Below are 19,770 nucleotides of genomic sequence, written 5' to 3'. Positions count from 1 at the left end.
CTGGGGAGGAGGGACTCAGCCCAAAGCCTGCGAGGAAAGCCCCACCCACCCTGGCCAGCCAGCCCAGCCGCCGTCCTGGCCCCAGAGACTGAGAGGGGCTGGAGCCTTTCATCCTACCCTCAGGGTTTATTTCCTCTGTAAGGCGGGCTTCGGTCTCCTCCTTCTCGAGCGCCAATTTCTCCAAATCCGGGCAGTCCAGAGCAGGCGAGGTCCCTACACCTGCAGACAGGTCACTATCCCGAGCTGTCAATGAGACCCCACTCCTTGCCCTGCTCTCCTCCCCAAGGAGTTATGAGTCACAGAAGGGGTCCCTACCACTCTTTCCATCCAGGCAAGCGATTGCACCAGCCCTACCTCCTCTCTTGGGGACTGTAAATCCATGGACCCAGGGAACTATGGATCAGAAACACCTCAGAGGCTAACTCTGAGAGGCCACAGCCCCTTCTACCTCATTCTACCCAAGTAAGTTCTGGTAAATGTCCTTCATTCCTTGTAGGTCTAGCCTTTTCTGTCCGGGGGTTCCATCTTCAGTTTGTTAACTGCTTGTATATCTGAAAATCAACCTTTGGACCACCCGGGGTTATATTTGAAAAGACTGATGCCTTTTTTTCTGACACCATTTTGATGCTAGGATGTCAGCTCCCTTAGGCAGGAATGTGCCTTTTAGAATCACTTTGTATTGTTAGTGCTTAAGATGAATAACCGCATGAATGAGTGAAAGAACGTGTAGCCCTCTGGTAGTGACTCCGGGAAGCTCAATTAGGTGAGTTTGGAGACTATGCTAAGGGGCACTGGTCTTCCTTGGCTGGTGAAGCTCTTTGCTTGGGCTGGGGAAGGAAGTCCAGAGAAATTCAGAGGAAAGTACAAATGGGAAGTCACAGTCCTGACTCATTATCCTGTGACCCTGGCAGTATCCAGATCACTTCCCAGAACCTCAGGTCTGGTTTGGTTGGGAAGGGGAGCTCGGACATGCCCCCACCAAAAGGGTTCCAGAGGTCAAGGAATCCACAGTTCTCATTAGGGCAGAGCACCCAAAGTATGGGCCAGGATTGATGCCCAGCTACCAACTGGTTATCCTTCTGTAACAAGATAAGTAAGGAGATTAAAAGTGTTTATAGAAATTTTTATAGTAATTTGATGAAGTAATTTTAGGTTTGTTGAATCTAATAGTAAGAAATTTGGATTCCCGTTTTCTGTCTTTCTTATGTGTCATTTTTCTAAGAGGATGGGCATGAATGTTGTAAATGCAAAATACCCTGAATGGACCGAAGCTCTGCCCCCAGCCCCCAGCAGCCTCTCCCCTCTGCCTGCTCTGGGTCAGGGCAGAAAGATGCAACCATTTCCAGCGTTACGTAGCATGTGCCCCCGGCTTCTGTCACTTGAGTCACTTGGGAAAGCCCACTGATTTAGCCTCTGTGGCCTTTCTCTAACGCCTTTTGCTTGTCTCAATCAAGGATTCTAATGTTCTAATTTTCAGTTCTTAAGACAGTCACTCACTGTGGTTCTTACGACCGTGCCACCCACTGTGGAGTCAGGACAGCGTTAGCCCCAGGGAGCCCTCCTCACCCCACCCCTCGAGCGGGCTTCAGGGGTGACTCCACACTCACTAAATAACCTTGAAAGTACAGATAATAGTAAAATGTAGTAAAATAATTAGAAGTGATGGATTTTGAATATATATTATCTTCATTGTCAATGTAATTTACTTCATGTAAGTTTACGTAATTTAAATTTTAATAATGGCTGTGTTTAACAACCAGCTTGCAAAACTCCTGAAAATTTAACCGTCAGCTCTTATGAGCTGATATGAGCTCTAGATCACCGACAGAGAAAGTGCAAAAATGTCTCTGGAAGTTAACAGCAAATAGTTCCAGTTATGCGCAAGACTTTAACCCTTACTGAGACACAGGCCTTTCCATCTACCCTCAAGAAGCTTGTTAGTCTAGTAAGTAGGCGATGAGAGGTCTAACTGCAATGTAGGAAAGTGTAAGTGAGTACAATGAATCCATGACCGCACCTCTGGAACGGTGTTCACAGAGCCAGCAGTGGAGGCAGGGCAGGGTACCCCTGAAGGCCCCTTCTGTCTCTCAGAGTTCCTGGATGATGAGGTTTCCGGAGTTCCAGGGAAGCCCTGAGGCTGGAATCAATGAGCAACAAGTCCAGCCTCAGGAAACCTAAAGACTGATCCAGGGAGCCACAGCGTGTTTGAGCTAGAGCATCCCAATTTACGAGGTGGCGACTGAGGCCCAGAAGGAGAGGCTTACTCAGGGCCACACAGTGAGTCGGGGCCAGGAGAGCCCTGGTTTGCCTGGGACTGAGGGGTTTCCTGTGATATGGGATTTTCAGGGCTAAAACCAGTTTGCTTGGGCAAACTGGGATGTCGGTTAACCCATGATGGCTTGCATCCCAGGCCAATTTGTCTTTCCAGATATGCACTCTCACTAAACTTCCCAAATTCCTGGTCCCCCCACATTTCTTTTTCAGGCTCCTTCTAGGGCTCTGAGACTACAGGGGTTGCTTAGACGGTGGAGAACGTGGGGGTGGAGGGGTGGTGAGATGAAGAGAATGGGGTGGGGGTGGCTGGGAATGCCAGAGGAGAGATGGGATTCTGACTTTTTACACTTCTTTGCTAATTAGATAAGGGAGGGGGGCCGGAAGAGGGCGAAGGAGCTCCTGGTGCATATTCCTCTGAGCTTTGATACTGAGCAGAGCACAGGGATTTTCAACCCCTCATCTCCCTGGGGATACTTGATTCCTAGTCCAAACGCCACAGCTGCTGGAGCCTCTGCCCCTCCTTCTGGTCCCCCAATATAGAGTCAAGGACTTGCAAAGTTCCTCAGTAATACACTCGAGGAGGGAAGGGGGACTACTTCAGTTTTCCTTTTCAGATCCAGATGTGGGAAGGAGAACAGGAGGCCCTTATGTTTGCGGAGAATGGGAGCAGCTGGTGGTCTCTTGAACACAGGGGCCTGAGAGGGCTGGGTAGGCAAGGGCGCAGGAGGGCGCTGCTGGTCTACAGGTCCTAAGAGAGCTGCTTCACGTTTGAAGGTGTGTTTTCTTCACCAACTTGGAAGCTCCTACGTCTAGGTCTTGTCAATCCCAAACACAAATGGTAACAGTTGATTTCTTCCCTCAGACTGAGGTTTGCAAGTGGCAGAGGCTATATTTTCACTATTAGTCTAGGAGGGGTTAGAGAGTCGCTTCCAAAGAGGGATTTCAGTTGGCTAAAATCCCTTTATTAAAATTTTTATTCCCTCACTGACTAAAAACTCCCATCTCTGGACAATGGATGGAACATAGAAGTACTTGATTGATGCTTCCTAACTGGTTGCTGGAGGAGAAAGTATGGGGCTGGTTGTAGGATTTTATTAATATTCAGAGAAATATGCATGCATCCATTCATTTACTCATTCAAAAATCTTTACCTGCTGAGTTCAAGCCAGGACTAAGAACTTGGCCCAAGATGAACTAGGAGATGTTTTTATCCTGGAGGATCTCTCCATCTAGTTTGAGAGTCAGAAGCTTAAACAATTAACAGTACCGTTAGATAAAGGGCTCGGAAAAGGTTGAAGTAAAATGAGGAAATGCCTGGCGGACAACCTCTGACAGAGCCCTGCCACCTGGTGGCAGTAAGTGGTACAGCAGGCTCTGTTCCCAGCCTTCACTGAGCCCCTGCCTAATGGGGAGCCAACCTGGTGGATGGCGCTGTGTGGTAGGTATATATTAAAATTTATAAGGTGATCTCTGTCCTTGAGGAATTTGCCATATTGTGGCAATAAAGCATAATTGGGAACTTATCAAACAAGCAACAAATATTTCAACGTGCACGACATTCACAAATGTGCTTTTTAAAAAAGTATGTGATTCAGGGGTGAAAGCGGCCTTGAGCCCGCCCAGCCTCCGAGCGTAGGGAACGGGGGAGCAGGGAATCAGAGTGGGAACCGTGCATCGAGGTTTGCTGGCCCAGACCCCGCCTCTCGATGGTGTCCATCAACACCAACCTGGCAGTTGGGTCCTAATCAAATCATAGAAGGAGTCCAAACTTCAGCCTACCTGGGAAGGACTATATCAAGTTTTGCTGACAACTGAAACTGCAGTCCGGACAGGAGAAAAAGGCTGGACCCACCAGTCTAGGGTAAAAGGACCAGTACTTGAACCAGACGATAAGTACCCAACAACACCGTCCAAGTCCTGGGAAATAACTCCAACTTCGGATCCCTTAAGGATCACTCTGAGAAGGCAATAGTTGGGAGGGCATATCAGAAAGGGGGAGGGACTGCTCAGCTTCTGTATCAGTAAACTTTGTGGGAAGATATCCCTCCACTTAGAGCGAAGGCTATTATCTCTATCCACTTTGTCGAGTGCCTTAAGAGACTAGCAGATGAAGGATTTAAAGTTTCTGAAAATGAGAACAATATACTACGATGTTTCAGATTCAGGTCATTACAAGCCGCTTTAAATTGATAGTAAATATAACCGAAGGACTGGAGTCCCAGACTGCAGCTTGATGCCTGCCAAAGAATAGACTGTGGGAATTTGGAGCACCAGCGATGACTGAGTGGGGAAAATACATATCTAAGCCCAGAGCTGGTGGGAAATGGTTACAGTACCACTCGCCTCCCCCCGTCCCTCCTGGGACGATGTGTGGTGGACTACTGAGTACAAGGGGCGGACCCTGGGAACGGAGGGGGCTGTACTCACTAAAAGGTAATCCCCCACCAGACTGCAAAAACCTCCAGTGTAACCCCGTAGAAATAACCATTAGAAAGGCAGACAGATTCAGCAACAACAACCATTATTCTTCCCCTGACAGTCTATGGGATGGGGGTGGATGTTACGGGTAAAGATCCTCTGGGGAGGTTCTGTATTTGAGTCCTTCCCCCATGGATTTGATGTCAACAAGACCCTCTCCAGCTAACCCTTCAGAGATACCAAGGGAAAACCACCAAAGGCCAGTTCCCCGATGCAGAATGATCCCAAAGCAGTCAGGATACTTAAGGCAGAGCATTTAAAGCAAACCATAGAAACAGACAGGATATCAGGACACAAATGCCTGGGTAGAATTGGTCAAATATACAGTCGAGTCTGAACAAAAGCAACTGTTAGGCTTGTGTAACAGGCCGACCCACAGCTCATACCATGCCCTTTCCGTTAGGTATGGAAGAGCATGCAAGGGAGTTTAAGTGCATGGTACTCCTCTTCCAGAATGCTACTCCCGGTGAAAATTGTAGTACGTTGTCCTCTCTCTACCCTCCTGTCAAAAAGGGAAACACCAAAGCCATACCAGCTTGCCCCCTTGGTCCAGAAAGTCACTCTGCCTGTCTCTCTAGATGAGGAAAAGGGCCCGAGGACCTTGGACCCATGGCCCTGTGTACACGAGTGTGAAATGTGAGTGAGGATAGTGCTGGCAGTTTCTCCAGTTTGGCGCTACCCTGAGCAGACCTTTGGTGGTACTGCGGAAAAGGCATCCTCTGACTGGTGTTACCTGAGAGGTGGGGAGGAACCTGTGCTCTGGTTCAATTGGCCATCCCATTTATCCTGGCATTTGAAAAAGAGGTGAAAACAGAAACCAGGGAAAGAGAACAGGGCAAAGAAGTTTACCTGGTTCCTTTGATGAGTGAATTTATCTAGGTAGTATAGGAGTTCCCTGGGGAGTCCCTGACAAATTTAAAGCTAGAAATCAGGTAGCTGCAGGATTCAAGTCATTCTCGTTCTGGTGGGTCACCATTAACAAAAATGTGGACTGGATTAACTATATATATTATAATCAACAAAGATTTATCAGTTACACTAGGGATGCTGTCACAGGAATAGTAGAACAGTTGGAAGCTACTAGCCGAATGGCATAGGAAAATAGGATAGCCCTAGACATGATGCTAGCAGAAAAAGGAGGCGTCCGTGTTATGATCTGACGTAGTTGCTGTACCTTCATCCCCAATAATACAGCCCCAGACGGGACTATCACCAAAGCCTTGCAAGGCTTAACAGCCTTCTCTGAAGAGTTAGCAGAAAATTCTGGTGTTGACAACCCACTCACGGGTGGTTAGAGAGCTGGTTTGGAAAATGGAAAGGAGGGGCACTGCCTGTCCTGACTTCCCTTACCATCGTGGCTGGGGTACTCACAACAGTGGGTGTTGCATCATCCCACGTGCCCAAGACTTAACTCAAAAACTCATCGAAATGGCCCTAACCAAACAGATGTCCATACAGTACAAGCAAAACAACTTGTATGCCCTGAAAGAGGAAGATCTCTATGATGAAGAATGTGAGGAGGTTCTCAGCAGATCTGAGAAACTAAACTGTGAAAACTAAGAGAGTGTAAAAGAAAGAGGGGGAATTTGTGAGAAAGAGTTAAGTTTAATTTTCATAAAGGGGAAGCTGGAGCTGCCTCTGCTGTTCGAGGAGGGAGGTAGGGGTTCCAGAGGCATTGGCGCGCCAAGAATTTGAAAGGTGGCGTGGAAACAAGGGAGGGCCCACGGTGAGTGCTGGGGGTGGGGCCAGGGGTGAAAACAGCGCTGAGCCCACCCAGCCGGCCAGCTGTGTAGGGAACACCGGAGCGGGATCAGGGTGGGACCGCGAAAGTTACTTAGACGGCTCAGATAGGCTGTAACCCCTGAAGTACCAAATCAATGGGGAACAGGGGAGGGACCTGCATGTTAGGTTTAGGTTATAAATATCGTTGTTGCTTGTTGTTTGGTGCCCCAGCCATTTTACCCAGGTTGTGTGCCCATTCTTGCAAGATTGTTACTAAAATTTTCTCCTACTCACACACACACACACACACACACACACACACAAGTATATGATTCATTCTTGTTAACAAAAAAATAAAGTAAAATGGAAATATGTAATGTAAAAGAATGAGAGAATTGAATCCTACATTCCCATTCTCTGTAAGTAACCACTTTGTACAGTTTGCTATGGATCCTTTTTTTTGCATATACATTTACATAACTTAAAAAATAGGATTGTGCTATTATTCCTCAACTTGGCTTTTACACTTTTACATCAAGGACTCCTTTCAATGATAATAAATATCAGTATACCTCATTTTTCTTAATTTTAAATTTAATCAAAATTAAACAGGGAAAGCAGATGTGGCTCAGGCTGTTGGGTGCCTGCTTCCCACATAGGAGGTACTGGGTCCGGTCTCCAGTGCCTCCTAATAACAAAACAAACAAACAAACAACAAGCAAACAAATGAAAAAACCAACTTAGAGGAGCCCATGTGGCTCAGTGGTTGAGCACCAGCTTCCCACATATGAGTCCTGAGTTCAATCCCCTGCCCTCGTACCTAAAAAATAAATAATAAATAAAAAATAAAATAAAATAAACATACTTATCAGAGTTAATAATTCTGTAAGTTTTTAAAAAAAAAGATTTACTTACTTTATTCTTTTTAAAATTTATCCCCTCCTTCCCCAGATGATTCTCTCATCTGTCTGCTCAGTTTGCTCGCCTTTTCCAGGAAGCACTGGCAACCAAACCCAGGACTTCCCACAGGGGAGGCGAGTGCCCAATGGCCTGAGCCACATCTGCTCCCCACATGCTGTGGCATGAGCTGGCTTGTGGCATCTGCTCATTTAGGCATCTGCTCCTTGCAGTGGGTGTGGGCATTTTGCTCATCTTCTTTAGGAGGCACTGGGACCTGAACTCAGGACTTCCCATGTGGTAGGTGGGTGCCCAACTGATTGAGTCGCATTGGCTTCCCAGTTCTATACGTTTTGTTAAGAAAAACAAAAGCCTTTCCTCAACTATGCTTCCATCTTACCCTCAAGAGGCAACAACTTTCATTTCTTTTATCGGCTCCTACTGGTATTATCTCCATATTTCTAAATAACATTTTAATTGCTATTTAATTTCAGTTTTAGGTATTGTTTTTTGACTTCCTACCATAAAGGAGGAGGATTAAGTTCTCTTTTCTCTCCCCACCCACCAAACACAAATGCATCCTTCTCATCCTCCCATCTTCCAGTATAGTTAAATGATAATTTTACTTATGTCAATCAATATTCAGTGTTCATAATACAATCATGCAAATATCATTGTGGTAAGCCATGGTTACTTTTCTTTTCCTACATGTATTTTTGTTTTATACTTAGTTTTCAGTGTATTTATCACCACTTCAACTCCAAACTCTACTGTTTACCTGAAACCTCTCTGGAGGCATTCAACTCTCTGACTTGCTCCCATCTGATTGCCGCTATATACGCTGCACTCGTGCCATCTTGGTATCTTCCTTCGCCATCGGGACAGTGAGTCCCCTCGTTTTTCTACTTTGATGCACATCTCATTTCTTACATCTTGTGTCCTGTTCAATTCCTCATTTTGATGGAGCATATATTTCAGGAGCTTCCTGAAAAAGGGTGCACAGGAAATAAACTCTTTGAGACACTGCATAACTGAAAGCTTTATTCTACTCTCACTTGATTTGATATTTTAATAGGATACAGAATTCCAGGTTGGGAATAATTTCCCATAGAATGTTGAAGTCATTGCTCCAATGTCTTCTAGTTCTAATATTGAGAAGTCTTTTGATATTTTGCTGACCTTTAGTATGTGACTTGTTCCTCCACACTCGCTGCAACACCCATCTGGGAGCTTTAACTTTTAGAGTAATTTCTTTAACCCCAGCATACTGAAATTTCACAATGATGTGAACTATACAATGATGTGCAGACATTTTCATTTCTTGTGTTGAGTATTCATAGACTCTTCAATCTGTAAACATGCATTTTTTAAAAAAGATTTATTTTATTTTATTTATTTCTGTGCGCCCCCTCCCCCATTGTTTTGCACTCACCATCTTCTCTCCGTGTCCCCTCGCTGTGTGCTCTCTGTGTCTGGTTTTTTTTTTCTCTTTTAGAAGGCACCGGGAACCGAACCCAGGGTCTCCCATGTGAGAGGGAGGCACCCAATCCTTTAAGCCACCTACACTCCCCATGTTTTTGTTATTGCTGCCATTTTGGTAAACTTTTTGCATTATTTCTTTTAAATATCTTCTTCTTCATTTTCTATGTTCTCTCTACTTTTTTTTTTAATGGAGGGGGGATTACTGGATCTCGTGGACTGATCCTCTGAGTTTGTTTACCTTTTCTCCCATTTTCCATCTTTTTCGTATTTTTTTTTCCTTTTTGTCAATTAAAATTTTTTTAAATTTATTTTTTCTCCCTCCCCCCTCACTCACTGTCTATTCCTGTGTCCATTCACTGTGTGCACTCTGTGTCTGCTCTTCTCTTTAGGAGGTCCCAGGAACTGAACCTGGGACCTCCCATGTGGGAGAGAGGTGCTTAATCACCTGAGCCACCTCAGCTCCCTGCTTTGTTGTCTCTCTCATTGTGTTTCCTCTTTGTGTCTCCCTGTTGTGTCAGCTTGCCACATCAGCCTGTCACACCAGCTTGCTGTCTTGCTTGTCCTCTCAGGGAGACACTCGGAAACGAACCCAGAACCTTCCATGTGGTAGGTGGGAGCTCAATCACTTGAGCCACATCCACTTCCCTTATTCTGTTTTTCTATTATCTAGGAGTGTTCCTCAAAAAAATTTTTTAATTTATTTTTTATTTATTTCTCCCCCCCCCCCATCTGCTCTCTGTGTCCATTTGCTGTGTGCTCTTCTGTGACCACTTCTATCCTTATCAACGGCACTGGGAATCTGTGTTTTTTTTTGTTGCATCATCTTGTTGTGTCAGTTCTCTGTGTGTGCGGTGCCATTCTTGGGCAGGCTGCACTTTCTTTCGTGCTGGGCGGCTCTCCTTACAGGGCGCACTCCTTGTGCATGGGGCTCCCCTATGTGGGGGACACCCCTGCATGGCACGGCACTCCGTGCATGCATTAGCACTGCAAATGGGCCAGCTCCACACGGGTCAAGGAGGCCCGGGGTTTGAACCGCGGACCTCCCATGTGGTAGGCGGACGCCCTATCCACTGGGCCAAGTCTGCTTCCCTGTTCCTCAAATTTATCTTCCAGTCTTTATATTGGATTTTTAAAAAATTTATGCATGAAACTTTTAATACCTGAGAGTTTTTCCTTGTTCTGTGAGTATTTCTTTGTATAATAATCTGCTTGTGTTTCATGATTGTATATCTTTTCTTACCTCTGAGGGTACAATCTTTCTTCTTTTTAAAGTTTTCTTTTTGTTTCCTGCATTGTTTCTTCTTTCAAGTTCTTTTTTCCCCATTATATTAGAGCCTTCTCTCAAAAGTCTGGTAATGCTATCTACTCATACTTAAGAATGAGGGACTGAAAACTGTTTGGAAGCTCTATGTACCTGAGTGGGTGCATAGTGAGTTGAATGGTGGACTTCCCTTTATAGTGATCAAGTAGACTCCTGAGTAGTCCACGGGGGAACCCCAAGCATCAGTATCCTGAAGTCTTTTCTCTTGGGCTGGTTAGTTTTGCCAGAGAGAAACTTTCCAAATTCCTGCCAGCATCCTGGGAGTCACGCTGGAGAAGGGGCCACGAGCTCTCATCGTTCCGACTTGGATTTAACGGCTTCACCCTCAGCTATGTCTGGTCTACTTGAACCCAGGTTAGCTCTGATTCAACTACTAGAGAGAAAATCCAACATAAATCTGCTGGTGTGGGGGAGGTAACGTGTTGAAGATCTCTTTAAGGAGTCCGTATTATTTTTGTAACTGTTCTGTTAGTTTGAACATATTTCAATATAAAAAGGTTTTTAAAAAAATCTTACTCATTGTTGAAGACACAGCACAAATATTACCACTTGGAATCCTAACCTGGTCTCAATCCATTATTTCATTCTCTGTGTGCCTTGAACTCTTTGTTCATGTATTTCTCTTACAGGTACTTCTCACATACTTACATGTTTTACATAGCTGTGGGCAACTCTATACCACACATAGAGTTTTTGTTCCTACATGGCAATAACTGTGCCATGTACCTTCTGTCACTCCAAAGTCAAATGCAGTATTATTCCCATGGAAGCTGGTCAATACATATTTCTTTTTTAAATAATAAATATTTATTTTATTTATTTATTTAAAGGTAAATGATAAATTGTTCACTCAAAAGTTCAAATCTTTTGGGATTAATAAGATTCTCAAGAAGCTCTTTGGTTAGCAAGAGGTTAATTTCCAATATAGTTTAAACAATAGAGAATTCATACGTTTAGAATCAGTCTGCTTCTTTGCAGGCTGTCATGGGCAGAGGTTAAAGAGTAGACGCATGCTCAGAATCAATCTGCTCCTATGCTGCCTTCAAAGCCTCCTTCCATAGAAGTCAAGAGGGAGCCCCTGTGCTTGGGAGATCATTCTTTCACATGAATTCATGCTTCCATCAGCAGGAGTCAAGCAGGAGCCCTAGAATGGTCCATGATTCTGGCAGGATCCTATACCTCTCATGCCCACTAACACTTCTATTAGTCAGCCAAAGGGGTGCTGATGCAAAACACCAGAAATCTGTTGACTTTTATAAAGGGTATTTATTTGGGGTAGGAGCTTACAGATACCAGGCCATGAAGCATAAGTTACTTCCCTCAGCAAAGTCTATTTTCACATGTTGGAGCAAGATGGCTGCCGATGTCTGCCAGGGTTCAGGCTTCCTGGGTTCTTCTCTTCCAAGGTCTTGCTTCTCTTTCCACTGCATGCTTACTTCCTGGGGCTCCAGCTTAAGGCTTCAGCATCAAACTCCAACATCAAAACTCCAACATCAAAAACCTCCAACTCTCTCCTTTGCCATGCCTTTTATCTGTGAGTCCCCCCCCCCCTTGGCCCAATCAAAGCCCTAATCATAATTTAATCATGCCCAGGTACAGACCAGTTTACAAACATAATCCAGTATCTGTGTTTGGAATTCATAACTATATCAAACTGTTACAACACTCATATCCTCAACTGTAAGCATCTGCCTTGGTACCACCAGGACTAATTTCATTATATAATTTATCCTTGCCATGTCATCTACTACAAACAGCCAATGTTGTCTTATCCTCAGACTCAGATCTTCATTATGCTCCATTTATCTTCTTTTCTGGCTCCATTTCCTTCCCATCCCTATCTTCTAAAACCCTTTCACTGAATTCTCTGATTTTTGCAATCAATTATCAGCCATCACCCCCTCTCCCCCCATATCTTCTTCTCCTAAAGTTCCCTTCTCTTTCTTCTTCTCACTGAACCCTCTCTACAAAGGACATTTCTCCCTTGCAACTCTTTCAAGGAGTAGCTGTTTTCCTCTAACACCCTTCATGCCACTCCTTGCTGCTCATTGACACTTTAGGCTATTCTTCGTCTCTCCTTCATAAAAGCATTCAACATTGTATCTTGTATTATTCAGCTTTACTGCTCATTTCTCCCCTTTGCTGCAGACATTCTCCACCCACCTCTACCCCAATCTATTGAAAATTTTAGTTCCTGGCTCATTGTCACTGTGTATATATCTTTCATTTTTTTTTAAAAGATTTTATTTATTTCTCTCCCCATCCCCCCAGTTATCTTCTCTCTGTGTCCAATCGCTGTGTGTTCTTCTGTGTCTGCTTGCATTATCAGGTGGCACCAGGAAACTGTGCCTCTTTTTTGTTGCATCATCTTGCTGTGTCAGTTCTCCGTGTATGCAGCATGCCACTCCTGGGCGTGCTGTGCTTTTTTTTCACACTGGGCAACTCTCCTTGTGGGGCACGCTCCTTATGTGTGGGGCACCCTACACAAGGGCACCCCTGCATGGCACGGCACTCCTTGCACGCTGCAGCACTTCACGTGGGCCAGCTCATCACATGGGTCAGGAGGCCCTGGGGATCGAAGCCTGGACCCTCTATATGGTAGATGGACGCTCTATCAGTTGAGCCACGTCTACTTCCCTGTATATATTTCTGTGAAACAAATTACCCTGAAGTTTAGTTGCTTAAAACAACAAACACTTATTATCTCACAGTTTCTGTGGGCCAGGAATCTGGGTGCAGATTAGCTGGGTGCCTCTGCAAGGTCCCTTAGGTCTGTCTCTCAACATGGCAGCTAGTTTCCCCCAGGATGAACCATCCAATGGGAGTGAGCAAATGACAGCTCCTAAAACAGAAGCCACAGCCCTTTTGTGATGTGATCTCAGAAGTGACATCCCATCACTTTTCCTGTATTCTGCTTGTTAGAAATGAATCCAGGGAAGTGGATTTGGCTCAATGGATAGAGCATTCGCCGACCATATGGAGGGTCCAGGGTTCAAACCCAGGGCCTCCTGACCTGTGTGGAGCTGGCCCACACACAGTGCTGCCATGTTCAAGGAGTACAGTGCCATGCAGGGGTGTCTCCTGCATAGGGGAGCCCCACACACAAGGTGTGTGCCCTGCAAGGAGAGCGACCCCGCATGAAAAAGTGCAGCCTGCCCAGGAGTGGCACCGCACACACAGAGAGCTGACGCAGCAAGATGACACAACAAAAAGAGACACAGATTCCCGGTGTTGCTGACAAAGAATGCAAGTGGACACAGAAGAACACACAGCGAATGGACACAGAGGGCAGACAATGGGGTGGGGGTGGGGAAGGGGAGATAAAAAAAATCTTAAAAAAAAAAAGAAGTGAATCTATAAGTCCAGCCCACACTTAAAGGGAGGGAATTACACAGGAGTGAAATTCCTAGGGGTGGGGATCATCAAAGGCCCTCTTAGAGACTGCTCACCACACATTCACTGCATTTTCTAGGTGATATCAATATTCTCTTAGTTGATCCTTTCAATTCTCTGGCCTCTTATTTTCTTGACCTCCTCTCTTCCAATGGTCTTTTCCTCTACCCTTTCTCAGCCTCTTTCTCCCCAAGGTCATACCTTAAAGGACATTGTCATTACCAAAAAAGTACCTCTCCATGATCTCAATTTCATGTATTTCATTTTCTGCTCCCTAATCACTTTTCAGCCCACTTCCTTTAAGTATCCCAACTCCAGCAATCCTTCTGCTCCATTGGGACTTACAATTCATTGGTCCTACCATTTCCCCCTATCCTTCAACTCTCTCACATCATTACTTCCCTCCTTTCCCAGATTAAATCATATTGTCAAATATTCACTCCTTTGCATCCACCTTCAACTGTCTTGTCTCCACTTAATTCTTTGTAGGAGTTTGCCCAAATCACAACCTTGATTAAATCCAATTCTCTGCTTACTCTATTCCTATAATTAACTATACACCTGAAAGCGGGTGGAGAGAAACATAAAACCATGCTATTTGGTTTCACCGTACATTTGTAATTACTAACCTAAAGTGGTCTCTGCCTAGAAATGCTACTTTATTTCCTTAGTTCATTTACTCTCTCATTCTCTAGATGACTATTTTTCTGTCCTCAGGCCTCTAATACCTCCTTCTCCAATCCCACTCTAAAGCTACTTGATTTGTATTTCACTGAGAAAATAGAAGAGTATGCACATGTACTTTGACCAACGCATATATCTACTTACCTAAATGTATGCTGTCGAGCTTCTCTTCTGAGCCAATGGATGAAAGCTTGTGCTTCTGTCTAAAGCACGTACACCACTGTACACCAGCTCCCATCCCTGAATTCTCCCCTCTCAGGTTTAGTGAGATAATTTGCATACAGCAAACATTATCCTTTTAAAGTACACAGTTGGGAGTTTTGACAAATATATGCAGTCATGTTATCACCATTACAATCAAGACACAGAACACGGGAAGCGGACTTGGTCCAGTGGTTAGGGCATCTGTCTACCACTTGGGAGGGCTGCAGTTCAAACCCTGGGCCTTCTTGACCCGTGTGGAGCTGGCCCATGCGCAGTGCTGATGCGCGCAAGGAGTGCCGCGCCATGCAGGGATGTCCCCCGTGTAAGGGAGCCCCATGCGCAAGGAGTGCGCCCCATAAGGAGAGCCGCCCAGCGCGAAAGAAAGTGCAGCCTGTCCAGGAATGGTGCTGCACACACAGAGAGCTGACACAGCAAGATGATGTAACAAGGAGAAACACAGATTCCCATGTCACTGACAACAACAGAAGTGGACAAAGAAGAAGACACAGCAAATAGACACAGAGAACAGACCCCCCGGGGCAGGGGAGAGAAATAAATAAATAAATCTTAAAAAAAAAAAGATACAGAACATTTTCATCACCCTCCAAATGTCTTTTTTTTTTTAAGATTTATTTTTTATTTATTTCTACCCCCCCCCACCCTCGCCGCTGTCTGCTCTCTTCTGTCCATTTGCTGTGTGTTCTTCTGTGTCTGCTTGCATTCTTGTTAGCAGCACTGGAAATCTGTGTCTCTTTTTGTTATGTCATCTTGCTGTGTCAGCTCTCCATATGTGCGGTGCCACTCCTGGGCAGGCTGCACTTTTTTTGTGCAGGGTGGCTCACCTTGAGGGGCGCGCTCCTTATGCATGGGGCTTCCCTCTGCAAGGAACACCCCTGCACGGCACGGCAGTCCTTGTGTGCATCAGCACTACGTGTGGGCCAGCTCACCACACGGGTCAGGAGGCCCTGGGTTTGAACCCTGGACCTCCCATATGGTAGGCAGATGCTCTATCACTTGAGCTAAATCTGCTTCCCCCTCCAAATTTCTTTAGTGCTTCTTTATAATCAAACTCCTCCTTTATTCCAGCCCCATAACCAGTGATATGATTTCTGTCACTATATTTTCATTTTTTCCAGATGTCATATAAATGGAATCATAGTTTATAGCCTTCGTGTCTGCTCCTTTCACTTTGCATAATGGTTTTGAGAGCCATCTGTAGTGGATGTATCAGTAGTTTGTTCCTTTTTATTGCTAAGTACTATTCCATCGTATGGATGTACCACATTTGTTTTTCCATTCACTAGTTGATGGATATTTGGGTCACTTCCAGTTTTGAGCTATTATGAAGAAAGCAACCAGAAGCATCAATGCACAGGTTTTAGTGTGAACAATAGGTTTCACTTCATTTGGGTAAATTCCTAGGAGTCGAATTTCTGGATCAGATGGTAAGTATATAGTTATTTTTATAGGAAACTGCTAAACTGTTTTCCAAAGTGGCTGGACTGCTAGCAGTGTATGAGATTTCCGGTTGTTCTGTATCCTTATTAGGACTTGATAGTGTCAGTTTTTTAAATGTTAGCCACTCTAATAGGCATGTAGTAGTATCTAACTGTGATTTTAATTTATGTTTCCCTAAAGGTTAATAATGTTGAGCAATTAAAAAAAATAACAAATCAATTTTATTGATACATAAAGTACACAATCAATGGTATTTGGTATAATCACACAATGATTCATTCATCACTTCAATCATTATAACAGCATTTTTCATTATTCCAATAATAATAATAAACAAAAAACACAAAAAACTCATCACCTTTCAGTCTCTTTATGCTTACCCTGTTGTACACAGCTAGTATTCTGTTTTCATCTCTCTAGTTTGTTTTTTTTTTAAAGATTTATTTTTTATTTATTTCTCTCCCCTTCCCCGTCCACCTCCAGTTGTCTGCTCTTTTTGTCTGCTGGCTGTGTGTGTTCTTCTGTGTCTGTTTGTATTCTTGTCAGTGGCACCTGGAATCTGTGTCTCTTTTGTTGCATTATCTCATTGTGTCAGCTCTCCGTGTGTGCGGTGCCATTCCTGGGCAGGCTGCACTTTTTTCGCACTGGGCGGCTCTCCCTATGGGGTGCACTCCTTGCGCATGGGGCTCCTCTACACGGGGGACACCCCTGCGTGGTACAGCACTCCTTGCGCACATTAGTACTGCGCATGGGCCAGCTCCACACGGGTCAAGGAGGCCCGGAATTTGAACCGCGGACCTTCCATGAGGTAGGCGGACACCCTATCCATTGGGCCAAATCTACTCCCTCTCTAGTTTATTTGTATTTATATTTTGTAAAAATAGTCTTATAATTGCCATACTACACAGTCATATTGCTACAGGAGATTGCACTATGTTATATAGTCCCATTGAACATTTTTATCTTTCCTTCTGGTAATATATAGGACCTTAGACTTTCCCTTTTAACCACTGTCATACCCCTATAATAGCTCTGCTAGTTACAAACACCATAATATGCTTTAGACATTTATACTCATTTCCAAAATTAACACACAACCTTTTTACTAATTCTGCACAAGTTAACCCTCAGCTTTCCATTCTCTAACCTTATTCTAATTTTTGGTGACCCATATTCTAATTATTAACTCTATGAGTTTATGCAATATATTTAGTTCATAATAGCACAACCATACAGTATTTGTGTCTGGCTTGCTTCACTCAATATGTCCTCCAGGTTCATCCATGTTGTCATATACTACACGACTTCATTTCTTCTTCTAGCTGCATAACATTCCATCATATGTATATACCATTTGTTTATCCATTCATTGGTTGACGGACACCTGAGCTCTTTCCATCTTTTGACAATTGTGAATAATATTACTATTAACATTGGTGTGCAGATGTCTGTTCCTGTCACTGCTCTCAGTTCTTTTGGGTGTATGCCCAGTAGTGGTATTGCCGGGTCATGTGGCAAATCTATATTCAACTTTTTTAGGAACTGCCAAACAGACCTCCACAGTGGCTGTACCATTCTACGTTCCCACCAACACTGAATAAGTGTTCCTATATCTCCACATCTTCTCCAACACTTATAGTTTTCTGTCTTTTTAATAATAGCCATTTTGATAGGTGTGAAGCAACATCTCATTGTAGTTTTGATTCGCATTTCCCTAATCACCATTGATGTTGAATATCTTTTCATTTGTTTTCCCACCATTTGTATTTTTTCTTTGGACAAATGTCTGTTCAAGTCTTTTGTCCATTTTCTAATCAGGTTGTTTGTATTTTTTATTGTTGAGTTGTAGCATCTCTTTTTATATTATAGATATTAAACCCTTATTGGATATATGTGATTTCCAAATACTTTTTCCCATTGAGTTGGCTGCCTTTTCACTCTTTTGACAAAATCCTTTGAGGTGCAAAAGTGTTTAATTTTCAGGAGGTCCCATTTATCTATTTTTTCTCTTGTTGTTTGTGTTTTGGGTGTAAGGTCCAAGAAAACACCACTTACCACAGATCTTTAAGATGTTTCTCTACATTTTCTTCTAGTAGTTTTATTGTCCTGGCTTTTATATTTAGGTCTTTGATTCATCTTGAGTTGGCTCTTTTATAGGGAATGAGATATTCTTTCATTCGTTTGGTTATGGTTATTCAGTTCTCCCAGCACCATTTTTTGAAGGGACTGTCCTACCCCTTTAACATGGACTTAATAGTTTTGTCAAAAACCAGTTTGGCTGCTTCTGGAATCTCAATTTTATTTCACTGATCAATGTGTCTATCTTTATGCCAATACCATGCTGTTTTGACCACTGTTGCTTTGTAGTAGGATTCAAGGTCAGGTACTGAAATTCCTCCCACATTGCTCTTCTTTTTTAGAATGCTTTTGGCTATGCAGGTTCACTTTCCCATCTGTAAAATAGGTTGTTGCAATTTTGATTGGTATTGCATTGAATCTATAAATCAGTTTGGGTAGGATTGACATCTTCACTATATTTAGTCTTCCGATCCATGAACACAGAATGTCTTTTCATTTATTTAGGTATTCTTTGATTTGTTTTAGCAGTGTTTTGTAGTTTTCTGCATATAAGTTCTGTACTTCTTTGGTTAAATTGATTCCTAAGTATTTGAGTCTTTTTGTTGCTATTGTAAATGGAATTTTTCCCCCTGGAGTTCCTCCTCAGATTGTTTAATAATAGTGTACAGAAACATTACTGATTTTTGTGTGCTGATCTTGTATCCTACCACTTTGCTGAACTTGTTTATAACCTCAAATAGTTTTGTTGTAGACATTTCAGAATTTTCTAAATATAGTATCATGTCATGTGTGAATAGTGAGAGTTTTACTTCCTCTTTTCCTATTTAGATTCCTTTTATTTACTTACTTGTCTCGTCTAATTGCTCTAATTACAACTTCCAGCACAATGCTGAGTAACAGTGGTAACGATGGGCATCCTTGTCTTGTTCCTGATTTTAAAGGGAAAACTTCCAACCTTTCCCCACTGAGCACAATATTGGCTGTGGGTCTTTCATATATGCCTTTTATCATATTGAGGGATTGTCTTTCTATTCCTATCTTTTGAAGTGTTTTTATCAAAAAAGGATGCTGGATTCTGTTGAATGTCTTTTCTGCATCAATTGAGATAACCATGTAGTTTTTTCCCTTCAATTTGTTAATGTGGTGTACTACGTTGATTAATTTTCTTATGTTGAACCAGTCATGCATTCCAGGAATAAAGCCCATTTGGTTGTGATGTATAAGTATTTTGAGCTGTTGGATTCAATTTGCAAGTATTTTGTTGTGAATTTTTACGCCTATATTCATTAGAGAGATTGGTCTGTAATTTTATTTTCTTGTAGTATCTTTATCTGGCTTTGGTATTGGGATGATGTTGGCTTCATAAAACATGGTGAGTAACTTTCCCTCCTCTTCAGTTTTTTGAAAGTGTTTGAACAGGATTTGTGCCAAATCTTTTCGAAATGCTTGGTAGAATTCACCTGTGAAGCCATCTGGTCCTGGACTTTTCTTTGTTGGAAGATTTTTGATGACGGAATCAATGTCTTTAAATGTGATTGGTTTGTTAAATTCTTGTATTTCTTGTAGAGTCAATGTAGGTTGTTTGTGTATTTCTAGGAATTGGTCCACTTCATCTAGGTTGTCAGGTTTGTTGGCATACAATTTCTCATAATATCCACCTATGATCCTTTTTATTCCTGTGGAGTCAGTCATTAACGTCCCCCTTTCATTCCTGATTATATTTATTTGCATCTTCTCTCTTTTTTTTCTTTGTTAGTTTAGCTAAGGGTTTGTCCATT

The 19,770-nt window shown here is 43.2% G+C and overlaps 1 protein-coding gene across 1 annotated transcript in view; it reads right to left on the bottom strand.

Annotated features, from left to right (window-relative positions):
* WNT8A (Wnt family member 8A) overlaps positions 1-19,770 on the bottom strand; it is an 83,679-nt gene that overhangs the window by 9,245 nt on the left and 54,664 nt on the right. Inside the window, exon 2 of the mRNA XM_058279198.2 lies at positions 8,150-8,356. Coding sequence (XP_058135181.1) covers positions 8,150-8,340 — 191 coding nt within the window. The 5' untranslated portion in view covers positions 8,341-8,356. The remainder of the gene's footprint in view (positions 1-8,149; positions 8,357-19,770) is intronic.

This window comes from Dasypus novemcinctus, chromosome 2 (genome assembly GCF_030445035.2).
Source record: "Dasypus novemcinctus isolate mDasNov1 chromosome 2, mDasNov1.1.hap2, whole genome shotgun sequence".
Classification (NCBI taxonomy): domain Eukaryota; kingdom Metazoa; phylum Chordata; class Mammalia; order Cingulata; family Dasypodidae; genus Dasypus; species Dasypus novemcinctus.
Note: the sequence above shows the minus strand (reverse complement) of the source record. Positions and strands in the feature narration are given on the sequence as shown.